The 18989-nt window shown below is 49.4% G+C and overlaps 1 protein-coding gene across 4 annotated transcripts in view; it reads right to left on the reverse strand.

Moving 5' to 3' along the window:
* Window positions 1-18989, reverse strand: part of usp34 (ubiquitin specific peptidase 34) — a 41500-nt gene that overhangs the window by 3080 nt on the left and 19431 nt on the right. The window contains exons 17-72 of one of the 4 annotated variants that reach the window (XM_026302884.1): window positions 18806-18933; window positions 18550-18639; window positions 18207-18302; window positions 17929-18011; window positions 17370-17524; window positions 16432-16545; window positions 16207-16306; window positions 15820-15979; window positions 15603-15729; window positions 15146-15296; window positions 14921-15021; window positions 14591-14806; window positions 14356-14481; window positions 14124-14246; window positions 13504-13587; window positions 13290-13376; window positions 12991-13191; window positions 12819-12901; window positions 12700-12740; window positions 12465-12589; window positions 11693-11845; window positions 11500-11604; window positions 11271-11326; window positions 10314-10618; window positions 9821-9984; window positions 9660-9725; window positions 9264-9410; window positions 9014-9070; window positions 8726-8803; window positions 8541-8635; window positions 8222-8394; window positions 7856-8006; window positions 7694-7772; window positions 7572-7625; window positions 7395-7490; window positions 7249-7313; window positions 7095-7170; window positions 6808-6855; window positions 6656-6721; window positions 6484-6564; window positions 6285-6370; window positions 5824-5992; window positions 5449-5523; window positions 5182-5333; window positions 4944-5097; window positions 4782-4826; window positions 4204-4308; window positions 3764-3911; window positions 3094-3398; window positions 2534-2863; window positions 2154-2311; window positions 1947-2025; window positions 1578-1704; window positions 1107-1214; window positions 470-574; window positions 32-156 (exon numbers count right to left, since the gene is read on the reverse strand). In XM_026302884.1, coding sequence (XP_026158669.1) covers window positions 32-156; window positions 470-574; window positions 1107-1214; window positions 1578-1704; window positions 1947-2025; window positions 2154-2311; window positions 2534-2863; window positions 3094-3398; window positions 3764-3911; window positions 4204-4308; window positions 4782-4826; window positions 4944-5097; window positions 5182-5333; window positions 5449-5523; window positions 5824-5992; window positions 6285-6370; window positions 6484-6564; window positions 6656-6721; window positions 6808-6855; window positions 7095-7170; window positions 7249-7313; window positions 7395-7490; window positions 7572-7625; window positions 7694-7772; window positions 7856-8006; window positions 8222-8394; window positions 8541-8635; window positions 8726-8803; window positions 9014-9070; window positions 9264-9410; window positions 9660-9725; window positions 9821-9984; window positions 10314-10618; window positions 11271-11326; window positions 11500-11604; window positions 11693-11845; window positions 12465-12589; window positions 12700-12740; window positions 12819-12901; window positions 12991-13191; window positions 13290-13376; window positions 13504-13587; window positions 14124-14246; window positions 14356-14481; window positions 14591-14806; window positions 14921-15021; window positions 15146-15296; window positions 15603-15729; window positions 15820-15979; window positions 16207-16306; window positions 16432-16545; window positions 17370-17524; window positions 17929-18011; window positions 18207-18302; window positions 18550-18639; window positions 18806-18933 — 6777 coding nt within the window. Of the gene's footprint in view, window positions 1-31; window positions 157-469; window positions 575-1106; window positions 1215-1577; window positions 1705-1946; window positions 2026-2153; window positions 2312-2533; window positions 2864-3093; window positions 3399-3763; window positions 3912-4203; window positions 4309-4781; window positions 4827-4943; window positions 5098-5181; window positions 5334-5448; window positions 5524-5823; window positions 5993-6284; window positions 6371-6483; window positions 6565-6655; window positions 6722-6807; window positions 6856-7094; window positions 7171-7248; window positions 7314-7394; window positions 7491-7571; window positions 7626-7693; window positions 7773-7855; window positions 8007-8221; window positions 8395-8540; window positions 8636-8725; window positions 8804-9013; window positions 9071-9263; window positions 9411-9659; window positions 9726-9820; window positions 9985-10313; window positions 10619-11270; window positions 11366-11499; window positions 11605-11692; window positions 11846-12464; window positions 12590-12699; window positions 12741-12818; window positions 12902-12990; window positions 13192-13289; window positions 13377-13503; window positions 13588-14123; window positions 14247-14355; window positions 14482-14590; window positions 14807-14920; window positions 15022-15145; window positions 15297-15602; window positions 15730-15819; window positions 15983-16206; window positions 16307-16431; window positions 16546-17369; window positions 17525-17928; window positions 18012-18206; window positions 18303-18549; window positions 18640-18805; window positions 18934-18989 lie in introns of all 4 variants that reach the window. The other 3 variants (XM_026302882.1, XM_026302883.1, XM_026302880.1) reach the window with 3 other exon arrangements.

Here is an 18989-nt window from a genome sequence, read left to right on the forward strand (position 1 = left end):
TATTTCGGTTTAAGGAAGTGTGCAACGCCACCTTGCTGCTCTCCACCATGGACGGCAGCAGACACATGTTGAGCTCCGGTCGCGGAGGCCGGATGTTGTTTTTGGCGCCCATCAGCTTGATGTTCTCTCTGCAGGGCAGGTAGGGGCCGAACGACACTGGACAGAAAAACGGCACGACTGAGTAAACCGACACTAACGTGGATTAGCTTAAAGAAATAACGACACTTTAAAAACACTGCAAGGACGTGACAGAATCTGTGAATCCTTATATCAGAAACCAGCACATAACCATCAAACCATAAACACTTTCTTCTTCTAAACTTGTTTGTACCTCCCACTGCACTAATTCTGAACTCAGTGTGGAAACTGTTTTACTGTTACAGAAACTGTCCAGAAATAAAAGATGCAACCACTTTCAAAGAGGAGTCAGGCGGAGAGTAACGCTGCTGATCTACAGGACGACACTCACTGGGGATGTTGCTGTGGTGGTAGGTGCAGTGGTTGTGCTGCAGGAAGGGGACCAGAGTGTGCAGGAAGTCGTGTGGACTCAGCAGGACGAGCTCCTTCAGAACATCTGCAACAGGCAGGGCAGAGGGCACATTAGTGGAGAGATTCATCTCCGTCAGAACGGCACATTTAAAACCGGGTTGTTGTGGGAACCAAATCCTCTCTGTTCTGTTCACATGGAGGTTAGAGATTCAGATCTGAGCTGTTCCTTCATGTTGATTCTGACATGACTTGGTCAGTTCATGCTCTCTGGCCAGAAGAAAACTGACATGGTTTTTCAAAGCAACTTGGGATGAGACCTCGTTTCCCCAGCCAACAAAGGCTCCAACAGGTTGATGCTCACAGCCCAAACTGTCCCAAGATCCTTTGCTGGTGATGAAAAGAGAATATGGTGGGAACCATATTCTTCTTCTTATATTACTATATATTATTATTATTATTATACTGTTATAATCATTATATTAATAAAGTTTATCCCATCACCAGCAACAACCAGAGAGCAGAGCCTGAGGAGTAACTTTTAAATACAAGCTGCCAAGAAAAGCATCTGACATCTGGTAATGAAGAGTCTGCTGGAGAGAAAGGTGGAGGCGAGTTACCCAGGCAGGCGTTGCGGAGCTCGGGGGGGCTGTAGGAGTTGAGGAGGGTGAGCAGCTTGTGGGCGAAGTCGATCCTCTCCTGCCACTGGATCAGAGCCTGCTTCACATCTGCAGGACAAGAGGAGAACGCGCTCAGAACAAACAGGAACACACCCGCTCCAGAACATCCGTCCCCGAGCTGCCACGGCTCCTCAGAGAACTCAGGTTACGGCCGTAACCACATATACACGCAGCAGCTCAGGGACCAGACTCGGTCTCATTCTGGAAACATGCAGCAGCTGCTGGTGTCAGACTAATTCACACTGTCCTGATCAATGTAGTGACCTCTGCTCTTCCTCCAGCCGTCTGTCATAAACATGCACATCAGTACAAAAAGAAATCAGCAGTCAGGTGTAAACACAGTCCGTCCTGTCTGCTGCTCTACGTATTTATCTCTGTTCTCTGACTCAGACTGGGGTCAGGCTTCCTGACCTTTCCGCTGCAGGTATGGCCGCGTGGCTTTGAGGACGGACAGGAAGATGGAGAGCAGCTCCACCAGGTCCCCGGTGACGTGACACGCCGTGGCCTCGTGGTACATCATGTGCAGAGTGTTGAAGGACTGCATGAGACACACACAGACCACATCAGCAACTACACACACACACTGAAAATAAAAGCTTTACGTTGTGTTGTTGACCAATTTTATCTGAAAGTAAATAAGCAAAATAAGGTCAAACATCTGAAACACATGGAAACAAGTAAACCTCATAGAACGTGTGTGTGTGTGTGTGTTGTTATATCTCCTTTCAATATGAATAAATTTTATTCCAGCATTTGAAGCTTTGGTTCTGTGTTTGATACCTCAGTCATGAGGATGAGTCCTCTGTTGAAGACCACCAGCAGCCGGTCCTCGTCGTTCTCCAGCAGAACCCTGAAGGCACTGAGACCAAGAACACACCCACGATTTAGAAAATCCACAGACCACATTCAGTGTCTGAGAATGTGATTTTAAAACTGAGCAGGTCCCGGACGGGACAAGGACTCGGCATGTGATTGTCAGGCCCTGACCTGATGAGCGTGGTCCAGCAGGAGCGTCCGTCCAGGCAGCGCAGGTAGCAGCTGATAGTGGTTTTCTTGAACTGTTTCACATCCTCCAGCTCTTCTTCTCTCATGTCGGCTCGCTGCGCCACGAACAGCTGCATGAGGTTGAACAGCTCCTCCACCGCCTGCAGGGGGCAGCACACACAGCAGGAAGAGGGACTTGTAGTTTAACACTTATCGTGACTGATACCACATATCTGGTTGATGTTTATCCAATGAACAAGAGCAGTGAAGGCAGGCCGCACTCAGAAAACAAATAAAACCATCATCATGTTTAAACTAAGAGGTAACAGATCACAGCAGGTGTTTATCAGCAAACACCATGAGGACAACACGTCTCCACCCACCCCGGGGTACTGGCTGGCGTGAGGCGTCAGGTTCTTGAAGGCCCACTGGATGTTCTGGTGCGAGGCGAGCTGGCGGGTGAAAGCGGGCGACTGCTCGCAGCACATGCGCAGGATGCCATAGTAGGCGGGCAGCATGCCGCGGTTGAACAGCACCACCTCCTGGTCGTCGTGGTCGGCCAGGATGTAGTTGAAGGCGATGTTCTTAGTCACCACGGGGTTCTGCACCACCAGCCGCACGTTCTCCGGACAGTCCACGCACACGTTGTACCAGAAGGACAACAGCGCCTGCTTGTTGTGGTTGGTGGCGATGGCGGGCTCCGACAGTTTGGGCTGAAGACGAGAGAACACGTCAACACGACTAAAACAATCCACAGGATCACAGCAGGACTGCAACGCCATTATTTCTTTTCAATCAATGATTGTCTGTAAAATATCAGAAAACTATGAAAACTGCCCATCACAGTTTCCCAGAGTCCAGTGTGACGTCTTGAGAACACATTTAAATATTAAACAGCAGCTGTAAGTAAATTAAACATACTAAAGTATGAGGACAAAAGTACCTGGAAGAGGTTCCACAGGTCCATGAAGTATCCAGAGAACATGAGTTTCTCCGTCTTGGAGATCAGGCAGTAGGTCATGAAGCTAAAATACTGCACCAGCTTGGTGGTGCCGTGCACGCTGGCGTCCACGTAGAGCTTGGCGCGTCCCAGCAGCCCCAGCAGCAGGTTGTAGACCTGGTGCAGGACCACGGTGGTGTCGGGCGACAGCGGCAGCTCCCGCGTGGGCAGGTGGAGGGAGCGCGTGGAGCGAAACATCTGGCGGAAGGAGTTGCTGGGGATGAGGGAAACGAGGAGGTACGCCGCCGCTGGAGGAGACACACATTCTGTTAGGACTTCATTTTTATTCAGTCAGGACAAACTGTGGTTCAGGTCCCTCCTGTGAATAAAGACTCACTGTTGTCTTTTTATTTTGTAAACTGGTTTTGACCCGAACAACCTGTTGAAAACCAGGTGGACTAAACCTTTTACTTCAAGTGTTTTCCTCAAATCTGTTAGATTTTTTAAAATATTAAAACATCCTGGTGGGTCTCACCAACGCCACGAGAACAAAATGAGGTTCAAAGAATCGTCTGGTTGTCTTAGTTTTGGAGTTAACTGGTAGTTGGTTCAGGTTTCTCCACAGGGAGGTAATTGTGTTGTTAAGCAGCTGATAAAAACACTGCAGGCTCACATGTGCGGACTCGGGGGTAGTTGTGTGCCAGCAGAAATCGTTCCACCCAGTTCTCCATGTTCTGCAGCACCCAGCTGTGAGCCAGTTTGTTCCTGGGCGTCTGCACGGCCAGCCAGTCCAGACACTGGGACGGGTTGTACTCGATCACCTGAAAGGAACAAGAGACGTTTACTTCAGCTCTGTGGCCTTGAGTTGGCTGTAGAGGGTGAAAGTGTGTTTGTGTGTCAGGTTAGAAACAGGCACAGACTCTTGGATCTTGGAAACAATTACAGGACTCTGGACCCTGACTGAGGCTGTGATATTTGCCACAGTCATCATCCATCTGGTCTGTGGCCAACAGGTCCTCAGGCCACGTTTTTAACACCTCCATCCACCTTTAACTTTAACAGATTCAACCAGCTCTAGTGTCAGTTAAACGTGGACTGTGTGGCTCCTTTTACCTCCCAGATCCTCTGGAGGATGTAGGAGGCGAAGGAGGGCATCCCTGGAGGTCCACCCGCAAACTCCATCAGCATCGTCAGCAGCTTGAAGAAAGGATTCGCTGCCTGACGGACAGAAACGAAAAGCACTGGATGAAACAGGTGCAGTTCTACCTGTTAAACATTTTGATCATCTAGAGTCCAACTCGCAAAGACACTGTTTGTTTTTGTTGTCTAGCTACACGTCTGCTCAAAGGTTTGGGGTCACCTCAGGCTGCAGCTGCTCTAACACCTGTGCAGTTTCCTGTGACGTCTCAGTGAAGTTAAAGCAGAAACCAACAGGTGAAAACTCTCCAGGTCTCAGTAAACGTAAATGTTGGACCCTCCAGCAGCCTCACACCCTGTTCACATGTCATTACCAGCTGAAACATAGAGGTGACTCCAAACCTTTGACTGGAGGTGTCAAATAAACCTCCAACTCCCTGTGTGGTCAGACTCCACTGAGGGTAAGGGAGAAAACGTGTCTGTGTTTAGGGACAACACACACTTGAGCAAAAGAAAAACAGAAGTGGTCCAATAAAAGTTTCAGAGCTTCTTACCTCTGGAGTCAGTTTTGCAATAGACGTGAAGAGCATGGACACAATCTGCAGAGAGAAAACAGGATTCTACATTTTCACACATTCGCTGTTTGTTCGAACACGTTTGCAGAGACGAGTCATTCAAAGATCACAGTTTTCTGTGTGTGTGGGAGAAAAACGTACGTGCTCGGCCAGACGGTTGTTGTAGCGGCAGAGGCTGAAGATGAGGTTGCAGGTCTGTCTGATGTTGATGCCGTCTCTGATGTGCTGGAACAGGAAGGGGAAGCCTTTCCCTCCGGTCAGCGCCGCCATGTCGCTCTGGGACAGCGTCAGGTGTCTGGGAGAGAACGTCACCGTTACCGCACGCTCGTCGTTTTCAGATGAACAGTCACCATGGTGACGTGCTCCTTCACATTCGTACCTCTCAGAGCGCGACTGCTCCACCAGCAGAGCGATGAGGGCGATCATCTTCTCCAGAGCCGCAGGCCGATACTTCTCCTCCGCCAGAGACAAGATGTCCTCCTCCTCGTCCTCTTCCTCCCCCTCCTCCTCTGACAGCACCTCCACCTGAGGCTGAGACAGGACGCGCTCCCGTCAGTCTGTTTCATATATCAGTCTGCCCGCATGTCCTCTATCACTAAACACACAGTGCCACAGACAAAACCACGGGGCGTTGAGCTGCACTTACGTTCTCAGGGCCTTTGGTTCCCATGTAGAAATGCACCATGATGGAGATGGCCTGTAGCGACAACAGGAACTGACTCTGCACACAAAATAAAAGACCTGGATTAAAAACTCGTCTTTGTCTGTGGTCTTGTGGCTACGTGTTTAGCTCTTCACTAGAAAATGTATTTTTATTACTAATATTAGTATCAGACTGATGTTAGCAGCTGTCACAGGCTCATTCACAGTAGAGTCGGTAAGTCAAACTAAGTTCTGACCCTGTAATATTCTGGCTAAACTATGTATTAACTTGTTTTGATCCTCTTTATTGGTCCAGAGAGAAGCCCACTCAGTTCTGTGTGTTGTGAGACATTTCCAGACCCCGCACTGATGGACTCACCTCCTCCTCTCCCATCTTGGCGAACTCGTACAGGAAGGCGAAGTACTCGGTCAGGTGTTTGCTGTGGGGCTTGACGCCGTGCTCCATGATGGACAGGAGGGTCTTAACAAAGCGGGTGACGCAGGAGCGGCTGCCGATGTCCTCCACTGGGCCGTCCATGTCGTCAGAGCTGAGGGGAAGGGGTTCACACTGGTCAGGTAACAGGGAAACAGCTGCCTGGACACATGTTCCTGCCTCAGCTTTGTGTTTCAGCCATGTGGAGCCACAGTCTGAGTCCAGAGGGACAGAGACACAGCTCCTGCCTGGGTCTCTGTCTGTGCCTGACTCTTCTAATGGCTCCACTGTGATGTGGACCTGGCTTCTCATTCAGAGACTGGTTTCAAACTTACACTGGTCCAATAACAGAACAACACAAACAACAGGAAGAACTAGAAAACTGTTTCTGTCCAGTCGGGACGTACCCGTCCTCCATGCCGGGCTGCAGGTAGAGGTGAGCGTGAACCGGCCGCAGCCTCTGGATGACGTGGATACACAACCTCTGGAACATCTGGAAGAGAAAGGCAGAGCTGAACCAGCTGTGGTGTGTTTGAGGGTTTCTGGAGACTGAGGGAAAAATGAGGTGGGCAGGAACAGGAGAGAAAACAGCGAGAAACAAATCACCTGTCTGACGATCTGATTGGGACACTTAATGAGGATCTGCATGGGCCACCAGTTGTCGTCAGCCATCCGATCCAAAAACCACTAAACCAGAGACACAGGCATCAGTGATATTAACACAGAGTAAAACAACAAACCCACAGAGCGCTGAAACGGGTTAACGCTGTGATCCAACCTCGCAGGCCGCCTGGCTGTTGTTGAACTGTTTGGTCAGGAGCTCGATCCACTGCAGCATAGTGGGCTGGAGGGGACACGTGAGACAGACTGTCAGGGTTCGATTCACACGACCTGCAGCTAGAAATGATCAGTGAGGACAGAGCTCTTTACCTTTTCCTTGGAGTGGATGAAGGTCTCGAGGACGAAGGACGTGCTGAGCTGCAGAGAGAAGAAGACTGACGGTAAAGAAAAGATCTTTGCGGGTCTTTTAGAGTTTTATATGTGGAAAATAAATCAGGTCCCAGATGTGATGAACTGTTTCTGCACGGTAACGTTCAGGCACCAAAATAAACAGTTTTAGAATTTGTTACGTTTCTGTTTGCCTGTTTATTATGAACATAAATAACTGAAAGCTCCTCTTGGTGCTGTGAAAAGTTTGAAGCTGGAATATTTCTCACCTTGGCCGTCATGAGGGACACGGCCTTCGGGTCCGGCAGGGTGCTGGGGATGCTGCTGCAGAGCTGCCACATAAACCTGAAAATGAAGGAATCAGCATCAGCACTGACTGGGGGTCATCAGCTCAGTATGAGGTGTGAAACCTTTGATACCCACCCAAAGTAGGTGTGTTCAAACAGATTTTTATCCTGCAGAAACTGCATGTTGTCGTGCCAGATCCACTGGAAGAGACAGACGTGGACATTTAGCATTTAAACAGAAATGTTGGCGAAGCATTTCAGCTTGAGGCAGAGCTGCAGTACCTCGAGCAGATCAGGAGAGACGTCAAAACTGAAGTCCTTCCCGTTCTCCTCCTCCAGCTCCACCCTCTTATAGAAGAGCATGTATGCACTGTGTGTCTGCAAGTCCAAGCCAGAGATCAGCGTTAAGTTCCTGCAGCATGCACGACACAACTAAAACAACCTGCGAAGAGCCCTCACCTTCTCAAAGGAGAAATCCATGAACTTGTCGGTGACGGAGTCGTAGGTTTTAGTCTGGAAGATAAACAGAGGTCAGTGGAATGAAACGGGAGTGAGAGTGGCGTTACTGTCCTCAGACCTACCGTCATCTCTCCTCCGAAGCATTCGGACGCCAGCTGGGCCGAGTCGAAGGGTTTCACCTCCGCGTCGTTGAACAGGTACCTGCAAGAGTTTTCACTCGTGTCATTCGCTGCGACCTGAATCTGCCTGGTAGGTAGAGAACGCTAACGTGCTTCTGCTCTCACCACTTGTTGTTCTTGTAGGCGAGCGGGTTGACGATGTCTCTGATGAAGCTGTAGTAATGGCCGCCGTCCGCCGTGCCCGTGTGCACGGTGACGCCGATGAGGTCGTACTCGTAGCTCTCCGTGACCTTTGCTTCACCCTCTTCTCGAAACCCTGCGGCACAGGTGGAGACTCAGACCTGTTCACCACTCAGACTAGAAAGTCTTCAGCACTTTGGGGTTTCGTTAAATCCAATTTTAAAAAAAATCTTAAATACGTGTGGTGTTCAGGGAGCTCTGTCATCGGACACCTGTGTTAGCTGAGGGTCAGGGTCTCATGGCGTAACCACAGTAATAATGTGTGTAGGCTTGTGCGGTACTTGGACTGACCCTCTTTGCGTTCTCCTTTTCCCATGAGGAAGTCCTCGGTGTACGGCGTCATGTCGAGGCGCAGCGGGAAGGAGAAGTGGGTGTTGACCTTCTCCTTCATCATCGTCACCATGTTGAAGGTGTACCTCATGGTGTTGAAGCTCAGGATGCGAGGCAGCTTCTTGAAACAAGCCCTGGGGGGGTGGAGCACCGAGTGATGGAGGGAGGTTACAGGATTGATCACAGATACAAACAGATCTGCTCAATATATTTCTACAGGAGAACGGTTCTTAGAAGTTCCCTGACCCAAACAGAGCCCAGTATTTCCACTTGCTCTGACCTTTTCTCTGCGCGGACCTTCTTTCCACACTGGGAGCAGGTGTACATGTTGTCGCCCTCCAGAGTGTCCTTGATGGTCACCTCGTCCAGGGACTCCTGAGGAGGGAAGACAGCCGAGTAAAAGTCTCTGTAGATTATTGTGACGTGTGAAACCAGGTTCCTGCAGCTGCTGGGCTTTGTACTCACATAGATGTTCTTCATATCTGCCACCTGACACCTGACAGTGTAAAACTCCTCTGCGGTCTGACTGACGTGGTCACAGTCCTGCAGGACAGACTCAGTTAGAACATGTTTGTTCGTTCTGCTTAAAGTGCAGACGAGTCGAGAGAGAGCGAGAGAGAGACATCTACAGATAGTTACAGCAGACCTGAGGCCACAGCTAAGAGCTTCATATTCAGGGTTCAGGTTTACTCAGAGCTTTAAGAGAGGTTTAATGTTTCTACATATCAGGGGAAATAGTCCCCAAAGACTCACCAAAGAGACCACGTTGTTGGTGATGACGCCTCCAAACAAAGTCTTAACTGTGTTTTTCTGAGAGAGAAGACAAAGGTTATGTGCTGAGATATTGTTGTCTGGAATTACAAAGAGGATTTTATTCTAAATGCTCCCAAATAATATTAATGACATTCTGTGTTTACAGTCAAATGACACCCTGCAGCTTTTAGCACAGGTCACAGAGCTTCTGACAGACAGTTTAACACGTCAGCTGTAAACACGTGTGTACCAGCTCCTGGGACATCTCCTCGATCTTGGTGATGAGGTCGGTGAAAAACTCGGTCATGTCCTTCTGCTCCCCGGTGTTGAGGGGCTGTTTGTCCATGGTGTAGGTCTTACAGAAGGGCCGGGGGTTGTAGGCTTTCCTCTCACTCTCCTAACACACACACACACACACACACACACACACATTATTTTTCCCTCCATGTGTGAGTGCAATCTGTTTTCATAATGTGTGTAACACCTGCAGTGTTTTGAAGCCCACACAGACAGTTCAGGTTCTACAGACCAGTCAAACGTGTCGACTGAACATGCTGCATAAATGACCTGCAGGCTCCTGCTGCACATCTGGTGCTTTTAACACACAAAGTGCGGGAGAAGGTCAGAGCTTTAGCCACAAACTCACCATGAGATACGTGAACATCTTCTGCAGCTCCAGCAGTGTGGTCTTGTGTTTGATATCCTCAGCATACTGCACGCACACACACACACACACACACAAACACAAGATGAGAATGCTGTTTCGAGATGGGCCCATTGTTTCCTGCTGGTCGTGCAGGTTCTGACCTTGGCAGTGAAGACGGCCTGGCGCGCCTCAGGGATCATGTAGAGCTGCTGGATGGTGGAGGCCAGGTAACAGGTCGCCCCCAGGTTGGTCAGACCCACGAAGCGACACTCGGCACGGACGTCGTCGTGGGGCCAGTAGTCCCACTTGTACGGGGCATGAGAAGCTGGAGGAAACAAACGGGTTTAAATGTTCTGTGTTTAGTACCAGAGCACAGTTTGGTCTTATTTTAAACCTTCATTAATATTTGGACATAAGCTCATAATAAGCACATTGTGGAGAAAGGTGCAGGTACTTTTTTAGATGTTCTCCTGCCACCTAGTGGGTCAAACAGGTTTCCTGTTCTTTCTGCAGGTAAAAAATGTTTGACTCCACGTTTTGCCACAAAAAAGGATCCAATTAAAAAAAAACAAAGAGTCAGATCTGTGGCAGCTCTCTGTCTGATCTTCCTACATCAATAACAAACTGACAAAGTGAAGGAGTCTGTATCTTCACCCTGCATGTGTTGTGACATGACCCAGTTGTGGAGGAGTCTGTAGTTTTCCACCGAGCCCTTCACCGTCTCCACCAGCAGGTCGTAGGCGGCGGCCCTGGCAGCGTGGGACTTGCACTTGGGTTGAGAGCGGTCAGCCAGGCTGGGCAGGAGGAAGAGGAGATTGTGGACGTCCCGCAGGAACTCTTGCCCCTCTCGGGAGAACTTGAAGGGAGGTTTGTGTTTGAGGACGCTGGTGGCGAGACGGAGGAGGCCGGTCAGCCCGTCATCCTCGATGGTCCCGTCCTGCTGGTCCAGGATCTCACGGCTGGAGGGAAGAGGGACACGGAGGTTGGTGTCAAACAGCCGCACCGAACCAGAGACCGGCTCATTTCTCAAGACTCGATCATAAAGCAACAGCTGCTACGTTAAAATATGACTGAGGTAAATGATTGTTAACTCACTGGTGTCAGACAAAAACTGTTTAGTGGCCACAGCTTCATTCAGCAGGTTTCACCCATTAACCTGGTGTGTCCAATGTTATTCTCACCAATAGACCAGTGGTGGAAGTTTGAGGTACTTAGACTTTCAATTCAGCTTTATACTCCGCTACAGTCAAATATTGTACTATGTACTACTGCAGTTATCCGCAGTTTATAAAGTACTTCAAACTGGTGCAGTCTTTAATTTTGCTGATAATACAGTGTGGTACTGCTGTTAAGTAAAGGATCCAAGTACTTTTCCCACCACTGGAAATGCAGATTGGGATTACTCTGCAAATCGATGGAATATTAAATGTTTCATGTCTAAGTGTTTCAATAACGTTGGAAACAAACTAACATGCATCTGATTGTAATTTTAATGAACACAATGCAAAAGCAAGTCTTTGCAATCAGGATGGAAAGACAAAAACTGTGCAACATCTGCCACATCTGGTCCACATATCGACTCAGCTAAGATGCTGCGATCAACTCTCTGACCTCCTGATGCAGTCGGCGAGGTGCCGGGCCAGGGCGTCCAGGTCCAGCAGGGTGGTCTGCATCGAGCCGGCCAGCGACAGAGAGGGAGAGACCTTCTGTGAGTTCAAACAGACCAATACTAGCAACAGCTCAATGAAACATCACGACCATGCTAGCAGCCTCTCAATAACAGCTGGACAACTGGCTACAGATCTCTGTGAGGCCCCAGTACGGCGCCTTGTGTTCCCACCTGGCTGGCGTCCTTCACATGGATGTTGTCGATGAGTTTGCAGAGCAGCCAGAAGTATTCCTTACAGCCCGTCCTTAGCAGAGGCTCCTCCTCATAGTCCTCCACCTGCAGAAACAGATGTTACACGCTCTGTCCACAGCTGGAGTCGGAGTACACATGTATGTGTAGGTGTGTGTGTGTGTGTGAGACCCACCCTCAGCGGTTTGAGGGCCTGTGCATCAGGCAGGAACTTCAGCAGCGTGGAGGCGGCGAGCAGCAGGAAGGACCTGTTGATGGACTCCCCTCCCTCCAAACCCGACAGCGACAGCTTGTAGAGGCCGTTGCAGGCCTCATGTCTCACTGCCGGCTGACAACAACAACAACAACAAACATCAGACAACAACAAACTTACACCTACAGCAGATGTCCTGGTTCCCCCTAACTCAAGCTCAGGTTCCTTCTAGAACTCTTCTTCTGTGGTGTTTGATTACGGACCAGTGAAGACCTCCCAACCACCGACACAGATGCTCCTCAGTCGTGCGATTCTCGCTCGCTCGTAACTAAACACACTGACAGCTTGTAGGAAAATCCTGCTCTGACACATCAAGCCCAGCTCTCCTGGTCCTCAATAAAACAAAGGAAGTCCTCAGTGTTCTGTTTGTTTGAAACATCACTGGGAGCTGGCAGGTTTCTGTGTGGTTATAGTATTTTATTACACACATCTTAGTGTGAAGCCTGTTCCTGCATGGCTGCTGTGGACACACACACATGAATCAGCTCTGCTGAGGATAACAGAGAGGCAGGTCTGAAGTCAGACCATTAGTCCAGCACCTGTTCCGCTCTGATCCCATGTTACCTGATCTTAACAACCTCCCCGCCCTGTGAGATGAGTATAAAACTCAAGAAAGTGGAATATTAAGGTGTTCAAAGGAACTTCAGAGATTCTTAGGAAGACACGTGTCCCTGTGGGCGTCTGGACTTCTCACCTCAGGCACCAGCAGGGTGAGTTTCTTCAGCCAGTCGTGGAGGTGCTCGCTGTCGGCCAGACTGGACTTCACTGTGGAGGAGCAGTGGGCCCAGCTCACCAGCAGCCACATGGAGTAGTGAGTCACTGGAGGTAAACAAACACCAGAGTCATGTTCTTCTCCTCTCTCAGAGCTACCTCCTCTCACAGTTCATCACTGATCAGTTACAAACAAATGTCCTTGAACAAATTCTCACCTTCATGACGAGACCTGTGGTCCGACTGAGCCTTCAGAACTCTGTTAAAGGGAAACATGTAAATTAGATCTGACTCAGTATTTCCGCTGCATGTTATTAGCAGTCCGGTATTTCCTCACCTGTGTGCGAGGTTGTCGTAGGTGTAGGCCACATTGATCAAACGCTGGATGAGGTTGGTCCCCTGGACGAGGCTGAGGAACACCTGAGGACCAAGAAAGCCCAGAATGAAGAACTATGGCTGCACAGCCTCCAACACTTAGCTATGTGTTTCTGCTGAGGTCAGATCTTTACCTCGGTGAGCCGAGGGATGTGCAGGCCCTTCCCGTGATCTACGGTAGACTTGCGCGATTTGCCTGGCCACGCTCGTTTTCGCTGGCTGTCGGCGAGGCCGGACCAGGAGAACACGTCGTGGTAGGCCAGGTCCAGGTCTGCAGGGTCCACCGCAAACTGACAGATGAGCTTCAGCAGGCAGGCCAGGCAGTCCAGCAGCCACTAGAGAGGAGAACCGCATGAACACCACAGAAATGAAGAGAGACCTCACCATGAGTTCCAGTTCATTAAAGGTTAATTCTTTAAACTTAAGGTCTCACCACAGTCCAGGACTCCTGGTCTTTGGGCTCCAGGATGCCCGAGTTAAAGATCTCCAGGAGCAGCTGGAGGCCCCCAGACGAAACAAACTGAAGGAGAGAAAGTAAGAAAACAAAAGCAAACTATAAATGTTTGAGATGAATATGCGACGCTGTGTGAATGCTTTCACTAACAACCGCAGCTCATTAAACAACAGGTCTGGGTGCCGTGCTGTACCTTGCAGCTCCAGGTGTTCTTGCTGTTCTCGATCTGATCCTCACTGGAGTCGTCCGAGTCTGGGTACAGGTCACTGTAGCTGCCCTAACAAGACAGTTCCCTCCACAGTGAGAAACACCAACAAGAACCGAGCTGTACGTAAAGAGAGGTCTACACCGCATACAGCAAGTACTCAGATCCTGTACTTCAGTACCCCACTATGAGAATACTCCACTACATTTAAATCCTTCTCAAATAAAGATGTCAAAGTGTTATCAGCAAAATGTACCTCAAATATAGATGAGAATATATTAGAGTTTACACCAGTATCTCTAAAAACAGGGTTTTTAGAGATGGAGTTTTGTTTTGATGTGCTACAGTACTGCCAGCACTCACCTGGTCTCTGCTCCTGTCTGGCTAATTTAGATTTGACAGTTTTGTGGACAGTGGTTTGACTTCACTGTCTCTGAGAAACATTTCTGTCTGTTTCTGTGTAAAACGTGTCTGTTATCGTGTGTTTCAGCAGCTGCTGATGCTCCAGACAACAAGTTCCTGAACGTCCCCTTGGGGATGAATAAAGTTCATCTTATCTTATCGTGCTGCTCGACATCACACTGATTTTTTGAATGAGCGTCTCTTACGGTCGACTCCCGGTGGATGCGGCGGTTGGGTTTGCCCAGAGCCTCGATGATCTCCAGAGCGTACAGCAGCTTGTGGGGACTTTTAATCTTCAGCAGCTCCTTCCAGCACAAACCCTCCCCGTTCTGCACCAACACAAGATCAAGAAGTATCAGCACAGAAAGTTCCACCTTAAGCTCTGCATGTTGGTTAGATGTCAGGGTGTAAATACAGCCTGTTTTCTAAGTGACTGACCGTGTCGTCCGAGATGTTCTGGAAGGCTTGCAGCATCTTGGGACACGTTGGAAGAAGCATCAGCAGCTCCCAGACCCGACGAGATAAATTCTCAGCGTGGAGGTGAAGCTCCTCGCAGCGCGCACTCTGGATGAAACAGGCACAAAACGTTGAATTTTATAGTCAGAACCTGAGATTGGATCATTTTAACAGGTTTTAGGGAATAAGTTACTTCTCCCTTGTCACCGCCACCCACCTCGGGGGTGTCCTGGGCCTTGTCTGTGTGGGGGCTAGGTGGTTTGAAGCAGGCCAGCATCTCCAGCAGGTCAAACAGCGTGGTGAGGTGCGGCTCCTGCAGGAGCAGCAGCATGGGAATGTGCTCCTTCTGGGGAGGAGGCAGGCAGGAGGCCGGCAGCTGGACACCCTCCCCCTTCCTCTCCCTCCGCGGAGCTCCAAGAGACACAAACACCATCTGGGACCAAACGCACAAACACGACACAGTGATGAGTCCTCAGCTGTAACCATTCACACACAACCTGTTGCCAATCACACACACAGGAAAAACCGACTGTCGATTTCTAGTCACCTGCATGTCTTTGAAGCCGAGCTCATGCAGAGTCTTCTCGTCGTAGTCGGTGGTCAGTTCGTGGCCAGACGAGATCATCCTGACTGGGCCCATCAAACCACCTGCAGGACACGTCAACACACTTCACACAGCAGCTCACAAAGGCTTTGACAGAGAATCAGACCAGTGCGACAACAGCTCAACTGCTGCCGGTTCAGAAAAACAGGAGCAGTAGCGGCAGCTGACCTGGGAACTCTCCCGCCTGCCGGCCGCTCTGCCCGAACTCCTGCAGCTGAGCCTGCTGGTTCATCTGCTCCTTCTGCAGGTTCTCGTACCAGTGGGTGACCTCAGCTCGCAGGTCTGCCACCTGGTCACTGGGATACATCTCAATGGTCATCTGTAAACAGACACAGCGACTCGTCTAAACTGATGCTGGACCTGACATTAAGATTCTTAATTAAACAGACAACAGGAAAAAAAAACAAAAAAAAAAACAACATGTCACCAGTAAAACTGATATTAATGAAAATAAAAGCGAAATTCCATAATAATGCTACACACAGTAGTTTGAATGATACACAAAGTGGTGAGTTAATCAGCTGAGTCAGGCCTAAATAAAGCAGAGCTGCTGACTCAGCTGAAGGACCATGCAGGTTGTGCTGCTGCTTTGCTGTGTCAAAGGTAAACATGCTCCTGCGGGCACCTTGTCGGGCAGGCCGGCGGGCTGACAGACGATCCTGAGCGGCAGAGACTGTTTGTCGCTCAGAGCCTTCAGGTGGCTGCTGATTCCCGTGCCCTCTATCTGCCACTGCCGCAGATGGTACGCAAACCTGCCAAGAGGGAGAGGAGACGACCTTAGTCACGTCTACACCACGGACAGTACGTCTGAGCCCTCACGGCAGCATCTCTGTGGCGTGTACCTGCGTCGAAAGGCCTCCAGGTGTGTTTTGAGCATGAGCAGCCCCCTCTCGATGCTGGTCAGGCTGGAGTGAGCGTCCTTCTCCAGGTTGGCCGAAGCCATCAGCAGACTCTCCATACACTTCCTGATGAACTCCTGCTCCTTCTCCAGGCCCGTCTTACCTGCTGGAGGTGACGACACACATTCAGGAGAGGACACAAAGTATTTCAGCCGTCCACAGCAAATATTTCAACATTTATGTTCACCACCAAACGCCCAGTGTGACACTAAAGCACTAATTCTGTTTAGTCCGACATCTATGATGCCACGTGGTCCTTTCCAAGTACTCGCACTGACGTGTGTGTGTTACCTCTGTGTCGTCTGGGCGTAAATGACCGAGGGAACTGACCGTTGATGTAGTAGGAGTTGATGTACTGGATGGCGGCGCGGCTGATGTCGGCGGACTGAGCTCTGAGAGCGATGCCCCACAGCTGGTCCATGCCACACAACTGGACACACACACAGACTGACAGTTAACTGCCTGCTCTCATCTGACTACCTGAACAAGACGAGTGTTTGCAGGTTTCCAGCTGTTTGTGTTAAGACGCTGAGGTGAAAGGTTCAGACTCTGTACCTCACAGCTGGAGGCGTTGTCCAGCGCACTGGTGGCGAGGCGGGCCAGGTTACAGAGGTGCTGAAAGAGGTTGAGTCCTGTCATGCTGATGGTCTCTGGCTTCAGCTGAGGCATCTGGAGACACACAGCAATGTTAACACAAACACAAACACACACACACACACACACACACACACACACACACACACACACACACACACACACACACACACACACACACACACACACACACACACACACACACACACACACACACACACACACACACACCGACCCGTGTCAACACAGCTGCTGCTCCAGTAGAGCTGCCAGGGGCGAGAACTCTCTCCAGCTGAGCTCAAAACCATCCTCGGCAATAAATTCATGAAAGTGAAAAGAAATTTGACTAAACACACTTTAACATCTCAGGAGATTTAATCAATTCCCCCGAAGCTCCGAACCTCCCAGCAGGAGAGCACGGCTGGACTGGAATTATTTTTGGGACACACTGTTTACTCCACGGAGGGTCCAACGATGTGAACACGTCTGAATCCAGTCTGTTAAATGAGCCCCACACTGACTCTCCCTGCTCTTTCCTCCAATTTAAAACATCATGCAGTTTCAGAAATGCTGATACTTTTTCCAGAGCCACCCACTAATGCATGCTGGGATAGATTCCAAACCCACCAAAAACAGTTTGAGGAAACGAAACTGACCATGCGGTTTCAAAATCTTTAATTTATGTCTTTAGTGTTTCCTTTCTAGACACTGCAAGTTTTTTCCTGCAAACAGGGTCAATCAATCCTGAGTGGATGATTTCCAGACTAAAGTCCTGGTGCAAAAACAAAACATTCAGATACAGATCCCAGATATAAATCCTGCAAATGAAAGTACTTCCTGCAGATTTCATGGAAAACAGTGTAAGCATCTCATTCTCGTTTACTGAAGTGTGTGTCTACCTTCTCCAGGAACAGGTGTTTGTAGGTCTCCATGCCCATGGCATGCTGGTCCTTACTGCGGACCTGATTGAGGAACCAGTGCAGCGCGTCATCGTAGCACTCGGAATCTTCCACCAGACAGTGCCAGAGGATGTCCACCTGCTCCAGGCTCAGTCCTGCAAGACGACACACACACACACACAGACACAATCACACGCACGAAGTCGGCCCGGTCTAAACACAGACTGGATCCAGAAACTTTCATCTCATCTCTTCGTGTTTTCTTTCTCATCTGTGTCTCAGCTAACGCAGCCGTGCCAAACATCAGGGACCACAAGATGAGGACGGACAGTACAGTGAAGGATAAGGACACAGGTGTTTTCAGTGACGGACTGCAGGAAAGGACGTCTCATCTTTCACATTTTTCCTGCATCTTTTTTTCACATCTTACATGATTAAGATTCAAGGGATAAAAAAAGGAAGTGTGGTAAACTAAATTAAAGAAAGGTAAATTAAAGAATTGGGATTCACCCCAGGATCATTCTGGCCTCTAAGCAGAAGGAATGAAACTGAATCTTACTGAAGTGGTCTGGAGATCCCAGTGTGGAGAAGACACAGGTGAGGAACTGCAGACGGACCTGGACCTCCGCGCTGTGGCTGTACCTGCAGCACCAAACAGAAGAGGCGTCTGTCAGCACCTGGTTTTAACTGCACTTGTGAAACACCCCCAGTGAGTGTGTGCGCTCCACTGGGCATGTTTTTGTCATGTGACTATTGGTCTTTACTCTAATCCGTGTGTCACTTTTAATGAAGCTAAACTCTGTGAATGTGACTGAGGCGAAGACTCGACAGACTCACAGTGTAAACTTGTGCAGATGCTGACGGACCTCCTGGATGTAGTGCTGCAGGTCGTCGAAGAACAGCTTCATCATGTGCAGCTCCTTCTCCGCCCACCTGACAGAACCGACAGCCACATCACACAAGGCTGACAACGCCCTTTTCATATTTCACACTAGTTTGGACTGTTTGGAGGAATCTGAACGTCCAGCAGAGGTTTGACATGTTTGCAGTAAAAAATAAAGACCTGTACTTCACATAGCTACTATATAAAGAGCAGGGACAGCCTTCAGTATGCCAGGTTCTCACCACACTGTCCTGATCTTACAGTTGGCAGTGATTCAGAGGAGGAGCTGTTACTCACATGGTGATCCAGTGAGTGTCGTAGCTGGAGCCAAACTGCTGAAATGTGCCAAAAAGCTTTGGGAGCAGACGCAAGGAAACGACGACAGACCTGAGAGAAGAAAAAGAGGAGAAGAGCCTGATATTTAATGATATTTAATGTTTACGTTTGACTCTAACAGACGCTGGACAATTTCAGAACATTTGCAGATGGAAAAAAAGATCAGTTCAGTCTCTGGTGATGTTCAGGGAGCAGCAGACAGTCCAGGCCTGTTTACCTGTGATTGGCCAAGTTGTCGAGACAGCCCTCGATGAAACGCATTCGGATCTGACGATCTGTGAACCAGCAGACGAGCGAACACAGCAGCTTCTCTGCTTCATTGATCAGCCCCTCAGACAGGTGGATCTATATATACACACATATACACACACACACACACACACACACACACACACACACAC

The sequence above is a fragment of the Mastacembelus armatus genome, chromosome 1 (genome assembly GCF_900324485.2).
Source record: "Mastacembelus armatus chromosome 1, fMasArm1.2, whole genome shotgun sequence".
NCBI classification, from domain to species: domain Eukaryota; kingdom Metazoa; phylum Chordata; class Actinopteri; order Synbranchiformes; family Mastacembelidae; genus Mastacembelus; species Mastacembelus armatus.